General features: G+C 38.8%; 1 protein-coding gene across 1 annotated transcript in view; it reads right to left on the reverse strand.

Moving 5' to 3' along the window:
* The window catches only part of LOC150090790 (sushi, von Willebrand factor type A, EGF and pentraxin domain-containing protein 1-like), a 132,417-nt gene that overhangs the window by 80,549 nt on the left and 32,644 nt on the right, over nt 1–19,224 (reverse strand). The window contains exons 7-10 of the mRNA XM_090372741.1: nt 1,358–1,537; nt 1,019–1,219; nt 404–655; nt 164–294 (exon numbers count right to left, since the gene is read on the reverse strand). Coding sequence (XP_090228867.1) covers nt 164–294; nt 404–655; nt 1,019–1,219; nt 1,358–1,537 — 764 coding nt within the window. The remainder of the gene's footprint in view (nt 1–163; nt 295–403; nt 656–1,018; nt 1,220–1,357; nt 1,538–19,224) is intronic.

The following is a 19,224-nucleotide window of genomic DNA, read 5'->3' on the forward strand; positions in this document are numbered from 1 at the left end:
TTGAACTAGAACTATTAGGGGACACTTAACTACCCTCTTATACCACTACTGCACTTTTTGAATAACTAAATATGTGATTAAAAATGCTGAAGTATTGAGGTTTATGTGAATTACTAGTTAGAAAAATGTTTATTAGTTTCAATATTAATTGAAATTGACGTACTGATTCGACATGTAGGCGAGCCCTGGAGTTATCTTTGAATTTTGGCAGCTCCCAAAATGCTTCAATATCGATTTCTGTTGTGTTAATTTCTATCCTCCTTGGACACTCTGTAACCATTGGAGCTTCTATGTCTGGAAATATAATCATTGACTGAAATGAGTTTTAATTAAATAAAAAAGTAATTTGTATTAATTGTATTGTGACGCAAATTTTTAAATTCATTAAAAATGATGAAAATACCTTTTACAGTGATGGTGAACTCGCAATAAGCAGACAGGTGGGCCCTATCTGTTGCTTTATACGCAATTGTCGTAGCACCTATAGGGAGTTTTTTCGGAGGGCTAATTCCTGCTGGTGATGAAGTAAGTGGTACGATTTCGCCGCTGTTGTCCCTTGCTTGAGGAAGGGCCCAGTTTGCTTCTGCATAATTTTTTCCTGGTTCCGTGGATATTTCTCTGGACTCTGGGCAAATTATCTTCGGTTTCTCAGTATCTAAAAAAGATTATTATTAAGTCTCAATGAATTTGACTACATACTGTAGACCAGGGGTTCTCACGCTTTGCGATACTCTTAACCTTCTGAAACGATAAATCAATTTTCGCGACTCTCCTACGAATAAAAAACTGTTGCGATCCCCTTATAAGTTGCTTCCAAATCGCAAGGGGGGGGGGGGTCGCAACCCACATTTTGAGAACCCTTGATATAAACATATGTTTTTGAAAGTAATTTATGAGGTTACCCAAAATTATAATAGGGGTTCACATAAAGTTAACTATAATTGGAATCTTATATCTAATTAATTCAGAATTTAATACAGGCCATATTGGAAGGGTGTGCAGGGGAACAAATACTTACCTCTACATATAGGCATCATCACTTGACCCTTGTCATCTGACCACTGCCCGTTTTCATCACAACGAAGGAAATTGGGTCCCTCTTGAAGAAATCCTTGATGGCAGCGGTATACACAGAAATGATTAAGATGGTATTTATTTTGAGAGGAACAGTTATAAACAGTGCCATAACGAAGAAGCTTCGGAGTTGGACACGAAACAGCTGTAAGAGGGTAATAAAGATCAGCTAAAAGCATTTTATACACTTCTGTGAACAGAAATACTTCAGTATATTACTAAAAAATTGTTTTTAATAAAAGTTTTCACTGTATATATTTGTATACATCGCTATTCAACTCACCTAAACATATCGTTTCGCTTCCCGACCATGCTTTGTTTGCCAGGCATTGTCTTTGGACTGAGCCCACCCTTTTGTAACCATGACTACAAGAGAATTGGCACGTGGTTCCGATTCGGAAGTCATCGCTGTTGCACGTTTTCTTGCCATTTCGTGGTGGAGAAGGTTCGTTACATCTGATTGCTAGGGAATTGATGAAATAAACCGAACTGAGTAAGGTAAATCCAGAGATAAAATCAAGTATTATATAGCCAAAAGTCGGGATGCGTTTTTAAGTTCTATGGAAAAGTAGAGGAATATTATAATAGAAACTAAACTTTTATTATTTAACCCCCCCACCCCCAAATGGCTACATAAAAAGTACATTAAACTAAAACGGTATCAGTAATACTTAGTGCCGAAAGCAGTTTATCGGCACAAAATTCTTTTTACTGCAGTTAACGTATTTTTAGCTCACTTGAAAGCCTTATGGATTTTTTGGTAGTTCAAATTAAATTAAAATTTCTGTTTATACTCCGGGACGACCACACGGTCAGAGGAGTTCACAAGGTAGAGAGAGAGAGAATACCAGAAACAGCACCCTATTTAGCAGTTACGATCTTGAACTCAGGTCACTCAAGGCACGTGTACTTATGCACCCTCGTGCCTGACCAATCGGCTACGATCCAGAGCTTGCTTAACACGAGTAACATTATCCTCGTTTACCGAAGTGAACATAATGTAAGAACCCATTCTTACTACTCCAGAAAATTAATAATATTTTTGTAAAATTTTTAAATTTATAATATTTTAAACAGACAGCATTAGGCAATTTGCTTGTATTTCCACTGTTGTGTGTTTCAGTAGGACAGCGGATTAGCGTTAGCAATAGGGGGTCAGTTCGAACTAAAACTGAACAATAGGAGTGTCAGTTAGAAGTCGTTTTGTTTATGGTAAGTAGAGCGGGAGCTGCACTGAAGAAAATGAACAAAGGAACACCCACCCCCCAGGGGTGGGTGTTCCTTTGTTCATAGAGCAAGCCGAGATCTGATATAATATCATAGAGCCGAGATCATAAAGCAAGCCGAGATCTGGAATAATACCGCTGAAGAAACAGGCCGACACCGAAGTACGGTCTTATAAATTTCAAGGGTGGTCACTTCAAAAGGGGCGTGACAAAAGGAGAAAGTGAACAAGGATGGTCAGAAGAAGTGTTCTAGAAATTTCTTAACATCCGAATGTCCCTGCTACCAGCGGGATCTACAGGCACTATGCCATTGGCAATTACACAGGGGCGCCTGTTCCCTGTGACTTTTAAGCCCACACCCTTTCCTATATTTCGCCTAAACTAGGATGGATTTAATCTCCCCTGTCAACCCACCCAAATTCATTCCCACTCCAATCCTCTCTTCTTCTATGCCGCTCTCTTATTTTTTTTTTAATCTGTTAACTTTATTTACTTATTTTATTTATTTATTTTTATTTTTTTATTATTATTTTATTTATTTATTTATTTTTTTATTTTTATTTATTATTATTATTATTTTTTATTTATTTATTTTTTTTTTATTATTATTTTTTTTATTTATTTTTTATTATTTTTTATTTATTTATTTATTTTTTATTATTATTATTTTTTATTTATTTTTTTAATTATTTTTATTTATTTATTTTTTTTTATTATTTTTTAAATTTATATATATATATATATATATATATATATATATCATTATTTTTATTTATTTATTATTATTATTATTTTTTATTTGGTCTCCATCAGGAAGCTCAGGCAACCCCGGCGGAGGCCAGCCAGAGTATAATGGGCAGCCTGGCTCACCTCCCAGTGGTGGTGGCGGGCAACGTGGGGTTCCCTTAGGGGCCCTGCGGCTAAGCCGCCAGAGACAGAACAACAGAACATAGCACTACTCTTTCACAAATCAGACACCACACTTTTTCTGGCTTTTACAGAGATTCTGTAATTCTTCACAAAGTACCATGGTGCAGATGTGGGAAACCACCGGTGGCGCCTTCCATAAAACACTATGCCACTATGTCCCCAATACGACTAAAGGAGCGCGACCTACCAGAACGTGGGGCTAGACAACAGTAAAAGAATTTGGCGAATAAGAATAAAAATGAAGAAAGAGAAATAAAAGATGATTGGTCAAGAAAAGGGGGCAAGAGGGATGAACAAAAAGGAGATACGGGAGTGAGAGAGAGAGAGAGTCCGGGACACAGAAGCGTGAGGAGATCAGAGAGAATCGCTGGAGAGTGAGAGTGGTGTTGGAAGTGTGTGGGGAAATTGTTAGACGGAGAGTTTTGGGAATGGCACAGTTCAATGGGTATTGATAATAGTAAAGTGAGGGAAACGATTGAGAAGAAAATCGACTCGAGCTCCAAACGAATGGCTAAGGCAGCATCCCAGGAGAAAAGTCCTTGTGCGTGGAGAGAACCGACAAAGAGCAGTATAGAGATGTGCGCCTAGTGGACCAGCAAAAGCCAGGCCCAGAGAGACGACCGCTGGAAGAAGACCTGAAACCGGAAACACCCATCCAGGCAGAGAGAAGAAAGTGCAAGTAAGTCTGGAAAATTTTGTTAATGCAAACTGAAATAAAGAAAAAAAATAAACGGGGCGAAATGAATAGAACAATTAGATGATGATTATAATGAACTTAATACGGTAATTTAAAAGAAAAAAGGGGGAAGGGGCGGAACAATAGTATATAGAGAGGGAAAGAGGAGAGAGTGAATTACCCATCTGTATTAGAAGAATATGTAAAAATAATGTATTAGATGTTACTGTTATTAAAAAAATCGTCTGTACTCTTGAGAAATATCCACTAGTTTGTTCATTGCCCACCGAAGGCTCAGAAGGCCACAGGATATATGTCCAATTTGATGTTCATGTGTATCGAGAGAGAGAGAGAAAGAATAATGTAATTATATATATATATATAAAATTACATATGCTAGTTAAGTTAGTACTTTGTATTGCTTATAGGTTTTAGATGGTTAGAAATTCATTGAATGGAAAAAAATATATGAGAACATTATATTATGTATAGTAGAAGAAAGCTGTAAGAAATTGTAATATCTCGAATTATTTAGTGTTTGTATATTATTTATGTACCAAATGGTGAAATAAATCTTGTTATGTTGATAACACATGTCTTATCTTTGAAGAGAAATACCGCAGCTCTATAGTAAATATCCGGACTTATCCAGGTTGGAGAAGAAGAAAAAAAATATTACGCAGTGTGGACTGTATTTAAAGGGTAGGTACGGCGAAAAACTGCGGAAAGGAATCACAGCGATAACTTGGTCCAAAGGAAATAGGCAAGTGGCGGCAGTACTTTGGTATGGGGATGTTTTTCTGGGAAATCTCTTGGAGCGCCCATACCCCTAGATTCAAATGTGAATGCCAAAACCTATCTATCTATTGTGGATGATTAGGTACATCCCTTTCAAGATGACTGTCGTCCTGTATGGATTAGGTGGGTTCCAGCAGGATAATACGTCCTATCCCCTTGCCAGTATTGTTCGAGAGTGGTTTGCTGAACACAGAAGTGACTTCCAAGTGCTACCTCAGCCGCCGGATATGAATCCCATAGAATAGTGGTTCCCAAACTACTGAGATCTACAAACACCTTCAAAAATCAAAAACGTTTGCGGACCCATAAACATATATATATATTTCTGTGTGTATGAATGTGTGTATATTCTGTGTGTATATATGTATGAACACTGGGTTTTCTGAAAATAATATTCAAAGTTTTATGTTTAAAACAACTCAACTTTATTCTTATTTTTACATAAATATATTATAACTTTATTTATCATCGATTTGCTATAGTAATGTGACCAGTTCCAGAGGGTCCGTTTCGCAGACCCAAGTTTGGTAAACTCTGCCATAGAACATATCTAGGATTACGTGGATTGACAGATTGGGCGTTTCAATCTTCCATCACGAACTATCGGAGATCTACGGGATGCAATTCTGACGATATGGTACAACGTACTGCCTGCAACATTCAGAAGGCTTGTAGAGCCCATGCCTCACAATGTGGAGGCACAGTACTGCAAACAAGAGGAGGCCATGCCCACTAGGCAGGTGGTCAATGTTCTGACTGGACAGTGTATATACTTTTCGGTGATTATTAATTTTGATGCATTCGCTAAGATACATTTAAAGTGTTTTCAGAACAACAGAGCCGAAAGTTTTCAAAAATTCTAAATAAGAGATGGAAATAAAACATTGGCATAGTAACAAAAACTAATTAAAGTTAGAATATTTACATAGAACAGAAACAAAACTAAAATATGACGAGTAAACCATATCAAAGAGAATTCATTCTGAATGAGATCTTGAAATCTACATGTATGCAAATGTTTACTGTAAATGTAAAATGATTCATAACAAAAAAGAAGTGTAAAAAAAAAAAGCCAAGACTTATGCTCGAACAGAAAAAATTTCGTTTCAGCACATTATTTATTCACTCCTACAACCAGGTATGACAACAGACATAACATCCAGTGCTTCAAATACAATATTCAGTACATGGCTAGCCTATATGATATGTATGCAAAAAATAATTGCGGAATTTCTACTGGTCGTAGTTTAATGAAATTTGGAAATGCTCGACAAATCGCTCTAACGAAGCGAAATATAAATTTCATTAAAGTCCATTCACTGGAAGTCAGTCCAGTCAATGCCAACCAGTAGCAAGTCCTACAAAGTGCATCACACCTCCAACCATGGCTCATCGCACCAACCTACTTCGCCGCAGGAGATTTCCCATTTTCTTCCGTTATCCAAGCATTGGCTAAGTATTTAAGGTCTCCCTCATAGCTGTAAGACAAGCTGCGCGTCAATTTTTTTTTTTTTTTTTAAGTCATGTCTATTTACTTTCAGCTAGAATAACAGTTCCCTTTGAATCCTGCGTTACTTCGCTGCGGAACAGAAGAAGTGACCCTCTATTTTCCAGAACGAGGATTACCACACAACCCTGTGATTGATTTAAAAACCAGTTCCGTTCTTAGAGCAATTTCATTTTGTCATTTCTTTCTCATATTATTATAATATAAAATAAATTTTCTGTTTATACTCCGGCACAACAACCAAGTCAGTAGAGTTTACAATAAATCGTCAATACAAATATTTATCGTATTTAGTAGTCACGGACTTGAACCCCGGTCCACTCAAGGAACGCGTACTATGCACTCTCGCTCCTGACCACTGGGCTACGTCAGCGAATCCATCTTCTCTGAAAAACTTCCTGTGCAAAATGTTAGAAGACCCAAAAGTCTTGCTTTGTCTTGACTAAGCAATGTCTCTTCTCCCTCGCCCACGCAGTCCTCCACTACAATATGAGCAGCTTCATTGATTGCTGCTAGGGAATCTCATATTTCTGACATTGGTATAAGAAAAAGCTTATAAAAATAAGATTTTTTTTTTCTTTTAAGAGTTAATACCTATTCAATCCAATGTTCCTGCCATTCATTAGCAACTCGCACAATGGCTTCTTTTTCTGCTGTGCCCATCGACTCACAGGGAATGGACCGACCCATATAATACCACACTGAACAAAGTTTTTTTCTCGAAATTGAGGGAATCTGTATGCAATAACTAAGGTCAAGTAGTTATGAGAGCTATGACTTTATTCTGTGGCGGAATTTCATAACTGCTACTAAATACTTGTCCGTCTACAACATTTTCTGCAATATATCTGCATTAACAATTAATGCATTAATAGCGCATCCATTTTCTTCAGAGTGTCTAAGGCAAGCACTTTTTTTTTTGTTGTTGTGTTGCGGAGTTAGCCAAACCATGGCAACTCCGCTGTGTTTACCTACCGTACAGATAAAGGCCAATCAGTGGTGAGACGTATCGTAGTGTAAAGTTATGTTATCTTGTATGACTGGCCGCCATGTCCGTCCGTGACAGGGATGGCTGGTTACCATCCCTGGCACGGACGGACATGGTGAACACAATAGTCGTCTTATCCATACAGTATATACCAACACAACTGGAAAGGTGCTGTACAAAAAACCAGCCTCCTTTAACACTAATCTTCAGTCTCTCAGGCCCCAACGTTGAAGAACAAATTTAAAGCTTTTAACTAAGAAAAATGCGAACTATATGAGTGAAGAATCATTGAAGCAACCCGAAACGACAAATGCACGTTTCCTCCAATACCGACTTTTCATAATGATGTGAATCAAATATGAATTTATAACTCGTTTATGGAAACAGTGATTTATAGATTATCTGTGAAATCTTTATTTCGAAGAAGTGGATACATTATTATTTATATATTAAACAGAGTTTAAAAATCTTTACATATATAAAAGACCATTTTTAATTTGTAGTCGGGGCCTCATCCGAGAATGTGTTCACTAATAAAAAGGAAATATTTTTTTTTAGCGTTTTATTAATTTGATAAAATCAAATATCCACTCCTTGTATTTATCGCACACTAAGGAACTGCAGAGAAAACTACTGTAATAAGTGACACCTCTTATATAATTTCTTTATTGCATCCTGCTATTTTCTTTCTGCACCTTTCGATAACTATATATTTATATGGGGGACTGTACCCCTGTGGAGCCCCAACCTTATGGACAAGGGATCTCTCTTAGTCTGGTTCCTACCCGATAGCATCTCTCCTACTTGAGAGACCTGCCGGTGGTTAAGCTACGCAGGAAAGGCATAGCTCTCTGGGTCACAGGAACTCGCAAGCTTCCTCACCACGTCAAGGTGGAGATCCACGAGGAAGTTATATCCATCTATCTATCCATATGAATACAGATAGATAGACGGATATGCCCGCCATCCATCCCCATACTCCTCCAAGTGTAGACAATTTTTTCGAAAGATAGACAACCCTGTCAACAGCCTATAACCTGCATCGAGTTCCAGAGTACTCTGGCTCCCACCAGCCAGCCCCCTACTCAACCAACTGCAGCCAGAGTTTCAAAAGATGAAAAAATATTCTCTGTCCACAGCCTAAAACCTGCATAAATCCAGGCCTTCTTTTAAAGAATTTTTAAAACTGCCAAACTTTAGTATACGTACTTAAAATGCATTTGGAAATGGAGCAATATTTCAGAAGTACACATTTTGTGTAGAACTGAACGCTTAAAAGAAGCCCTGTATTCATCCCAGAGTACTCCAGCCGATCCCTCCGTCCAGACCCCATACTCAACCAGCGTGATGACAGGATGCTACCAAAAAAGATAATTCGAAACAATTATCTACCGACAAGCCTACGATCTCTGTTCAGTTCCATAATTATCCAGCGTTAAGCCTTCAACATGGAACCATCCAGAGCTCTGCCTGTCTTCTGAGGTTCTGTTTGTCTTGCAGTCCAAGAATGGAATCGTAGTAATGTCAGTGTTTAGAAATTTAACAACTTTCCTTGTTTTAGGTGACAATGGGAAGGTAACGCAACAAATAAACATTGTTGAGTTTAAAACTACTGATGAATAATTTAATATCTAATATTTTGTGAAAACGTTAAATATTGGATTGTTAAATTAATTATAAACAAGTAAATAAATAATGACTTTTAACACAAGACTTAAAAGTAGTTTCATATATATATATTTCATTCTCCCCCCCCACACACACACTTATGCCCTAGCGGTAGCACAGTTTGTAAAATTGCTGTCCTCCCCATTCCGGCTGGAAAAGATGCGCATTCGAATCCTGTTAATGACGCGAGGAATTTTTATGGACATTTTTCACACCATAGCTGAGTTACGGTTTCAGGCGAGAACAGCATGGCGTTTTTCCTCCCGGAAACTCGGGTTTTTAGTCCAGAAAACCGACGACAAAACATGCAGTTTACAGCTATTGTTTACGGTACAACATGGCCCAATTTGCTGATGTGCCTAAAACCCTGCAACCAAAACTCACCTGAGACTGGTGGCGCAAAATCTTTTGAGTTTGGTGAAAAACGTCTCCAAACCGAATATTATTTTCTTGTTATATGGAGAATGCCGTCCTCACTAAATTTTCCAATGCTATTTTGCTTCCTCGTGGCTTAACAAGGTCTTTCTTTCTTGCTTTCTGAAATTCTCTGCCATCCAGTTTCATCTCAAATCGGATCTCAGAATTTTTCGAAGAATCAATCAACAAAATACATCACGTGATAATTCCTTTGATATCTCATTGTAATTTTACAAACACCCGTAAAAATAAATCACTTTTGATTACCTATTCACGAGAGATTTAAGATAATGCGCATATGAGTTATGCAATATATATGCAAAAAAAAGTCAGTATGTAATCGTTTTACGGTAAAAACGAAAAACTATGGTAATAAATAAGGAGCGATTGTAACGACCAGCAAATTTTTTTTTTTTTTTTGATTTAGTAGTTGTTGGCGCATCGGCTTCTGTGGCCATATTGCACCTCCCAAGGTTTTTGCAGTACTTTGATCCAAGCCCGAGGCGAGAATCGAACCCGCGACCTTTGGGTTGCCGGGCAGGTACTTTACCCACTCGGCTAGCCCGGTCGGCTGACCAGCAATTAAGGCCATTATTTTTTCTGTCAGCATTGCTAGTCATTACCAACTTTCCCTATCGTACACGGTATAATGGATTTCCTTCTCTTCTCACGCATTTCCTTATTTGACGTCTTCATTACAGCGAAACTTTATATTATATTTGTCAAGGCCGAATAAGAATATCCAAAGTATATGTAACGTGGAAAAGCGAGGAGAATTTTAAGTAAACATTTAAATACATGAAAATTTAGATCTCATTCAGAATGAATTCTCTTTAATATGGTTTATCCGTCATATTTTAGTTCTGGTTTTGTTCTATGCAAATATGATAACTTCAATTAGTTTTTGTGACCATTCCGGTGTTTTATTTCCTTCTCTTATTTAGAATTTTTGAAAAAACTTTCGGCTCTGTTGTTCTGAAAATACTTTAAATGTATCTTAGCGAATGCACCAGAATTAATTATCAAAAATATACACATTGTTCAGTCAGAACACTATGACCACCTACCTAGTGGGCATGTCCTCCTCTTTCAGCCAGTACCGCGGCCACATTGCAAGGTATGGGCTCCATTAAGCATTCTGAATTTTGCAGGGGGTATGTTGTACAATATTGCCAGGATAAGAAGACTAGGAAATACATTATACCGTTTACGATAGAGAAAGTTGGAAAGGAGTAGCAATACTGATATAACATTCAAAATACCAAGTACGCCTCCCACTACCCAAGCCATAGCTTATATATGGTTCACGACTTATCTTTTTTTTAGTTTCAATTTCTTATTTAAAAACAGAATTTCAAAATTAAACACAACTCAAATTGGAGAATGCAATGCCACTTGGCCTTAGCCAAGTGGAAATAGACTTTGGATTCATCGTTCATCACGGCTGGCCCAGTGGGCTATGTTTCCATCCCTACTACTGGGAGGCGGGCTCTACTATCTAGCTTTAATTGCGCGCTCCTTTTAAACACAGAGTAAACAAAATTATTAAAGTGGATTTCCATTTATTCACGAACACATTCCAGAGGAGCTGCTGTTCCAAATTTCCTAGTGGCAACTCTATCGACTTCTAATGTCAACATAGTTCTCACAGTGAAACATAATATGGGCTGATGTTTCCTCCTCACCACATACACATTTATTATTTTCCTCCAGACCTAGCTGAAATAGTCTCTTGGCTAATCCATGACCTGTAATCAGAAAGCCAGCACTAACTCCGAATTGCTGCCAGGATTCTTCCTTACCTGTAATATATCCACTCTAGGCGAAAACATGCGAATTACACGACCTTATTCGGAGGTCTCCCATCTCCTTTGCCATACTTGTATTAATTCATTTTGAATCCTTTTCTTTTATTCTCTAACATCCTGCCTTGTATATAACCTCTAAGTCTGGACAGGAACTCACATTGAAGACCGACTTTCAGATGTTATTTCTTGTACAATACATTATAAGCACTATTTGTAAATCAGCCGGTAATTTGCCAGACACCACCTGCAGAGCATCAGTTGATACCTTTCGACATGCTCTTGTAAGAGACAGGAGATCGAATCTCTGAGCCTGCAGTATATATTTTTTAATCACAGTTTGTTATCCTATGAAGCCATGCTATAGATGCATAAGTTATAACTGGAGAAAATAGGCAATCGTACAGTAAATTTAGAGCTCGGCCCCTTAAGCCCCAATCAACTCTTATTACTCTTCTTAACTTGGCGTAAAGAGTACTTTATCTTTTAAATATTTAGCATATGGGACAAGGTTTATTCGTATTCCTATATTTATTCCCAGGTATTTAACAACAGCATCCTATCTTATTGATATTCCTGATGCTCTCACAAGTGGGTGCCTATTCATGCTCAAATGACCTTTCAGCGTCATTTGCACTGTTTTAGCTTCTCATATCTGAAGTCCATTTATTCCAGCCAATTCCAACAAATTACCCAAAATTTCAGCTGCACGCTCCTCAATTTGTGACTGTGCATTGCCATATACCAATATCAGCACGTCGTCGGCATACGCTATCACATCAGCCCTGGCAATACTGACAGAAAAAAAAAAAAAAAGTCGTTACAATCGCACTTTATTTATCAATACAGTTTTTCGTTTTGAAACAGAAAAACTCAGCTGCGGTGTGAAAAATGCCCATAAAAATTCCTCGTATTATAGAGGGGATTCGAACTATCTTTTCAACCTAGTATGGGAAGGATGGCTATTACAGAAACTGCGCTACCCACAACGGCATGGGAGAGAGAGAACGAAATACATATATGAAACTACTCTAAATCATATTTCAAAAGTCATTACTCATTTCCTTGTTTATAATTAATTTAATATTTTGCGTTTTCCTATCATCCATTACCAATGAGCAGTTTTAAGCTCAACAATGTTTATTTGTTGCGTAGTGATTATTTATTTATTGCGTTACTTTCCGATTGTCACATAAAACAAAGAAAGTTGGTTAAATTTCTAAACACTGACATTACTGCGATTCCATTCTTGGACCTGCAAGACAAACAAAACCTCAGAAGACAGGCAGAGCTCTGGATGGTTCCATGTTGAAGGCTTAAGGCTGGATAATTATGGAACTGAACAGAGATCGTAGGCTTGTCAGTAGATAATTGTTTCGAATTATCTTTTTGGTAGCATCCTGTCATCACGCTGGTTGAGAATGGGGTCTGGACGGAGGGATCGGCTGGAGTACTCTGGGATAAATACAGGGCTTCTTTTAAGCGTTCAGTTCTACACAAAATGTGTACTTCTGAAATATTGCTCCATTTCCAAATGCATTTTAAGTATGTACACTAAAGTTTGGCAGTTTTAAAAATTCTTTAAAAGAAGGCCTGGATTTATGCAGGTTTTAGGCTGTGGACAGAGAATACTTTTTCATCTTTTGAAACTCTGGCTGCAGTTGGTTGAGTAGGGGGCTGGCTGGTGGGAGCCAGAGTACTCTGGAACTCGATGCAGGTTATAGGCTGTTGACAGGGTTGTCTATCTTTCGAAAAAATTGTCTACACTTTGAGGAGTATGGGGATGGATGGCGGGCATATCCGTCTATCTATTAGTATTCATATGGATAGATAGATGGATATAACTTCCTCGTGGATCTCCACCTTGACGTGGTGAGGAAGCTTGCGAGTTCCTGTGACCCAGAGAGCTATGCCTGTGGTAGCTTGGCAGGTCTCTCAAGTAACAGAGAGGCGATCGGGTAGGAACCAGACTAAGAGAGATCCCTGACCCTTGGGGGCTGTACAGGAGAATATTTCTCCCATATAAAAAACATTGTGTCCGAAATGTGCGAAAATAAAACAGCAGGATGCAATAAAGAAATTATATAAGAAGTGTCACGAATTACAATAGTTTTCTTTGCAGTTTCTGAGTTTGCGATGGATACCGGGAGTGGATTTTTGATTGTATTGATTTTATAAAATTAATTTATTAGTTAACACATATTCAGGTCAGGCCTTGACTCTAAATTAAGAATGGTCTTTTATATATGTAAAGATTTTTAAACTCTGTTTAATATATAAATAATAATCATGTATCCACTTCTTCGAAATAAAGATTTCACAGATAATCTATAAATCACTGTTTCCATAAACGAGTTATAAATTCATATTTGATTCACATCATTGTGAAAAGTCGGTATTGGAGGAAACATGTGCGTTTGTCGTTTCGGGTTGCTTCGATGATTCTTCACTCATATAGTTCGAATTTTTCTTAGTTAAAAGCTCTAATTTTTTTCTTCAACTTTGGGGCCTGCGAGACTGAAGATTTACGGTTAAAGGAGGCTGGTTTTTCGCACAGCACCTTTCCAGCCGCGTTAGCATATGGATAAGACGACTATTGTGTTCACCATGTCCGTCCGTGCCAGGGATGGTAACCAGCCAGAGGCAGTTTCTGCTGCTGGCTGAGCTAAGGGCCAGTAATACAAGTTACGTTTGTTTGTTTGTTATTTGGTTTTTAGGAGCATTAGCAACTAAGGCCATATTGCTCCGGGATATGCGGTAGCCATTCCCTGAGCTTTCCGCATCCTTCGTATTTGGTAGTGACGGGCTCGAACCCCGGTCTAATCAAGAAGCGTGTGCTGCGCACTGCTGCTGCTCCTTCCCACCTGGTTACGGAGGCGCTTCAGTAATACAAGATAACATAACTTTACACTACGATACGTACACGCCTCACCACTGATTGGCCTTTTATCTGCACGGTAGGTACACATTAAACACAGCGGAGTTGCCATGGTTTGGCTAACTCTGCAAAACAACAAATTTAAAAAAAAAAGAAAAAAAGTCCTTGCCTTAGGCACTCTGAAGAAAATGTATGCACTATTAATGTATTTATTGTTAATGCAGAAATATTGCAGAAAAGACGTTGTGGACAGATGTCACACGTCCCTACGAGTATTTAGTAATAATTATGAAATCCCGCCAGCAGGATAAAGCCATAGCTTTCATAACCACTTTATCTGAGTTATTGCATACAATCCGTGACTTGAGATCGTGATTCTGATCAACATAACCTACATCACATTAAGAAAGCAATCACCAGCACACTGATCAGCTTTGCCGGCCCCGGGTGCCAAGCGTTATAGTGAACAAGCAATTTCCTGAGTGAGTATTAGAGCGTTTTCTCAAAGATATAATTCTGTTTCAGTTATAAAAGTTTTCTTACTTTCCTATTATTAGGCAACTTAGTCTTACAAATCGTAAGCTAGTTTAAGAAAGGAAAAACACCTTTCTTTTTTTCTTTAAATTAACGTACTAACTTTTATACCGCTTGGTCACTCTAGCGGCACTGCTCCTGCCTCCCCGTGGCGGGGCCGGTAACCTGGGAGGAGAAATTCACCCTCCCAGGGCTGAAAGGAGCAAAGATGGATAAAAATATATATCCACCTATAGAGCCATTGAGCTCAAGACGAGACAATATAAATGACAATGATAATGACTTCTCTCAACCCAAGAGGCTATTTTTGTTATTTGGTTTTTTTTTAGGAGCATTAGCAACTAAGGCCATATTGCTCCGGGAAATGCGGTGGTCATTCCCTGACCTTTACGCATCTTCCGTATTTGGTGGTGACGGGCTCGAACACCGGTCTAATCAAGAAGCTTGTGCAACGCACTGCTGCTCCTTCCCACCTGGCTACGGAGGCGCCCACCCAAGAGGCTGAGAACAACCCCTCAAGAGGAGATACCATCATTCCTCATTCTACACTCTCTCTCAGAGCAGCCTCTGAGTAAGTTATCGCCATTCCTTATCCAAAAATGTATTGAGTCTGTTGCAGGTTCACCGAAAATGGTAAGGCGACTTCAGTCCGGGGATATTCTTGTAGAGACCAGTAAAGCGCAACACTCTGCAAAGTTATTAAAGCAGACTACTTTTGGTGGACAACCAATAAAAGTCACTCCCCATGCCACCCTAAACTCCTCGAAGGGTGTAATTGCAGAATGGGACTTAGTAAATGTATCAGAAGAGGAAATAGTCCAAGAGCTTCAAGAACAAAAAGTAATCCAAGCAAGGAGAATCCTGACTCGGAAAGATGGTATTCTTGTTTCCACAAGGAGTATAATACTCACTTTTAGTTCTCCTATCCTACCAACATCTGTCAAAGCTGGCTATCTTCATTGCCGTGTGCGTCCTTACATCCCGAATCCAATCAGGTGCTATAAGTGCCAAAAATATGGACACTCCCAAACTGCATGTAGGGGTGAGGCAATATGTCCAAATTATGGATCAAAGGAACATAATCAATCTGAATGCACTGCTACTCCTCATTGCCCAAAATATGCCCAGCTTTTTCCAAAATATGCGAACTATGGAAACAAGGGAAAAAAATCCAAAAATATAAAGTCGAGAATAAAGTCACATACTCAGAGGCAAGAAGACAAATACTCATAACAGAACCAAAGCGTACATATGCCACTGCTGCTAAACAATTTCAGTCAGTAGGTATTCAAACAGATGTTACAGTTCCTCCAAATATATCCATCGCCGATTGGGCACGTTCCTTGCTCTCTGCTTCCAAACAGTGTCCTTCACAGCAAAAAGCTGAACAAGCCAGTAACACCCCAATTACCATTCCAACCGACGTGCCTCAAACAGCAAATCCAAAAGTGGCAGAAACTAAAGTTCCGAACCCACCAGTTGCTACGGGCATGGATGTTGACCAACGCAATGAATCAGATGATGGTATATTAGAACTGCATGCGACTGATGAGATGGATGTCACACGTCCCTACTTTCCAAAAAAAGAGAAAGGGAAATTGGATCGATCCAAGCAAGTTTCAACTAAAAAGCAGTCAGAAGCAAAAATAAACAACAAAACCACTTAATGGAAAGATTCCTCCAATGGAATTGTAGAGGCTTTCGCAATACAAAAGACGATTTATATGATCTCATCAACCGGTATGATCTAGCAGGCATAGCCCTACAGGAAACCTACTTAAATGCACGAGTGTGTCCCACCATTAAATATTACACCATCTTCAGACGAGATAGGAGAATAGACTCGCCAGCCCGTGGAGGAGTGGCAATTCTTGTTAGAAACAACGTTCCATCGAAACATATTGATCTTCAGACCCCTTTTGAAACAGTGGCAGTGCGTATTGTAATTAGCATCACTCTTACAATAGCGTCAATATATATCCCTCCTAATTTCTTATTCACTTCAGACGACCTAGAAAATCTAATAGACCAGCTACCATCTCCGTTCTGCTTGCTCGGAGACTTCAATGCACATCATTCGCTGTGGGGATCTCCAACAATTGACAAGAGAGGTAAGCTAATAGAATCCTTTCTTGATGCTTATCAACTCACCATTTTAAATACTGGCGAGCCAACCTACATTCATTTTTCGACTGGATCCATGAGTTCAATAGATCTCTCGATCTGTTCTCCCTCCTTATATACTATTATGGAGTGGTCTGTTCTTGACAATCCAATGAACAGTGATCACCTGCCAATTCTCTGCAAACTCCAAACACGAGCAAACTCCCCTTCCCCACGTCGCTCCATTTGGATATTCCGTAGTGCACACTGGAGTGAATATGCCTCTCATGTTCAATTAGATGATAAAATTATACAATCTCAGACCATAGAAAATGTCACGGAACACATTACTACTCAAATATTACTAGCTGCCACCATTGCAATACCAAAATCTTTACCGGGGAAACGGAAACACAGTAACTACTGGTGGAACAAAGATTGTACGAATGCGAAACGGGAAAAAAACAGATCTTGGAATTTATTTCGTAAATTCCCCACAACTAGTAACCTAATTCAAAAGACTGAGAGCCAAGTTCCGCAAAATAAGAAGAAATGCAAAGAAAGAAGCCTGGATCAGCTTTTCCTCAAGTATAAATAAGGACACAGATAGTAGAATCATTTGGAGGAAAATTCAAACGCTCAATGGCAAATATGTCCAGTCCCCAACTACAATACTAAATTGGAAAGGGAAGGAGCTGTCATCACCAGCAGAAATAGCAAATGCCTTAGCGGAATCATTTGCCAGCATATCAGCAATATCCACCTTTAGCCCAACCTTTCAAAGAATTAAAGAATCTGCAGAAAAGCGTAAGATTAATTTTTCTACGGCAGTTTCACATCCATACAACCATCCATTCACATTAGCAGAATTAGTAGGGGCACTCAATAAAACACCCAATAGTGCTGCTCGTCCAGATGGGGTCTATTATATAATGTTAAAGCAACTTGACAACAGAGCAAAAACAACATTGTTAAAATATTACAACCGTATTTTCTTAGAAAATACCTACCCACTCTCCTGGCGTCACTCAATTGTTCTAGCCTTCCCGAAGCCAGGAAAGGATCATACCTTTCCGCATAACTACAGGCCAATTTCACTGACTAGTTGTCTAGGAAATGTCCTTGAAAAAATGGTTCACAGGCGGCTAACGTGGTTCCTGGAAGCTAACAACCTACTAAACAGCAGCCAGTATGGATTTCGAAAGAACCGGTCCACGCTAGATGTGATGATAAAAGCTGAGGCAAACATCCGAAATGCCTTTATAAGGAGAGAACATCTAGTCATGATTAATCTCGATATTGAGAAAGCCTTCGATATCACCTGGCGATATGGTGTATTAAAAGATCTCCATTCTTTCGGCTTGAGAGGTCAGTTACCTCAATTCATACAACATTTTCTATGCAACAGAACGTTTCAGGTAAGGTATATGAACAATTTATCCAAATCATTTGAACAAGAGGAGGGTGTACCGCAGGGTTCTATTCTAAGTCCAACATTATTTGCAGTAAGAATTACAAACATGACACGGGAAGTACCAAATACAGTAGAATCATACATGTTTGCCGATGACCTCATTATCTCCTGTCAATCCCAAACTATGAACATCATTGAAAGACAACTTCAAATTTCCATAGCTAAAATAGAATCATGGGCACTGCGGAATGGTTATTCTTTAGCCGAAAAAAAATCCACTGCAATTCACTTTTGTAAAAAACGAAAACTCCACCCGGATCCAGAAATATTTTTAAAAAACAGCCTGATACCTGTCACTAACAATTTTCGTCTGTTGGGGCTTCATTTAGATAATAAACTTAACTTTGCTTCCCATATATCTTACCTTCGAACCACGTGTCTTAAAAAACTGAACATCCTAAGAGCCGTTTCCGCCAAGTCCTGGGGTGCTGACAGAAGCTCTCTTCTTCATCTCTATAGAGCTTTAATAAGATCACGCTTAGATTATGGATCACCTGTCTATGACTCCGCTAGGAACAGTTCCCTATTACGTCTGAACACCATACAGAATAGTGCCCTTAGGATAGCTGTGGGAGCGTTTAGAACATCTCCGATCCACAGCCTGTATATTGAGACAAATGAACCTCCACTGCACCTAAGGAGAAAATCCTTATTATGTAACTATGCACTAAAGATTAAGAGTATTCCATCACATCCTAGCTGGCGGCACTTGTTTGACCCTAAATACACCATGCTATATCAAAATAAACCTAATGAGAATCGCCCAGCAGGGCTTCGACTGCAAGAGCTCATGATCAGTTGGAACATTAATTTTCAGAATGTCTTCCAAGACCTTGGTACTCCCGAACCTCCCTGGACTGAATTCGTACCTCTCTGTGACAATTTCTTTTTAAGATGGGGGAAGACATCCCTGGCTAATACAAATTTTCAACAGCTCCATAAATCGCATTCCTTGGAAAACTCAGCAAAAGTACATATCTATACTGATGGCTCCAAAACAGATACAGCCGTAGGTGCTGCAGCAGTCTCTTCCAACTTCTCAGTAGCTGTTTCTCTTCCCACTGAATGCAGTATTTATACTGCAGAATTATTCGCAATAAAACTGGCTCTAGATAATATAAACAAGTACCATATCAAGGAATCCTT

The sequence above is a fragment of the Mastigoproctus giganteus genome, chromosome 1 (assembly GCF_048544385.1).
Source record: "Mastigoproctus giganteus isolate SK-2022 chromosome 1, ASM4854438v1, whole genome shotgun sequence".
NCBI lineage: Eukaryota > Metazoa > Arthropoda > Arachnida > Uropygi > Thelyphonidae > Mastigoproctus > Mastigoproctus giganteus.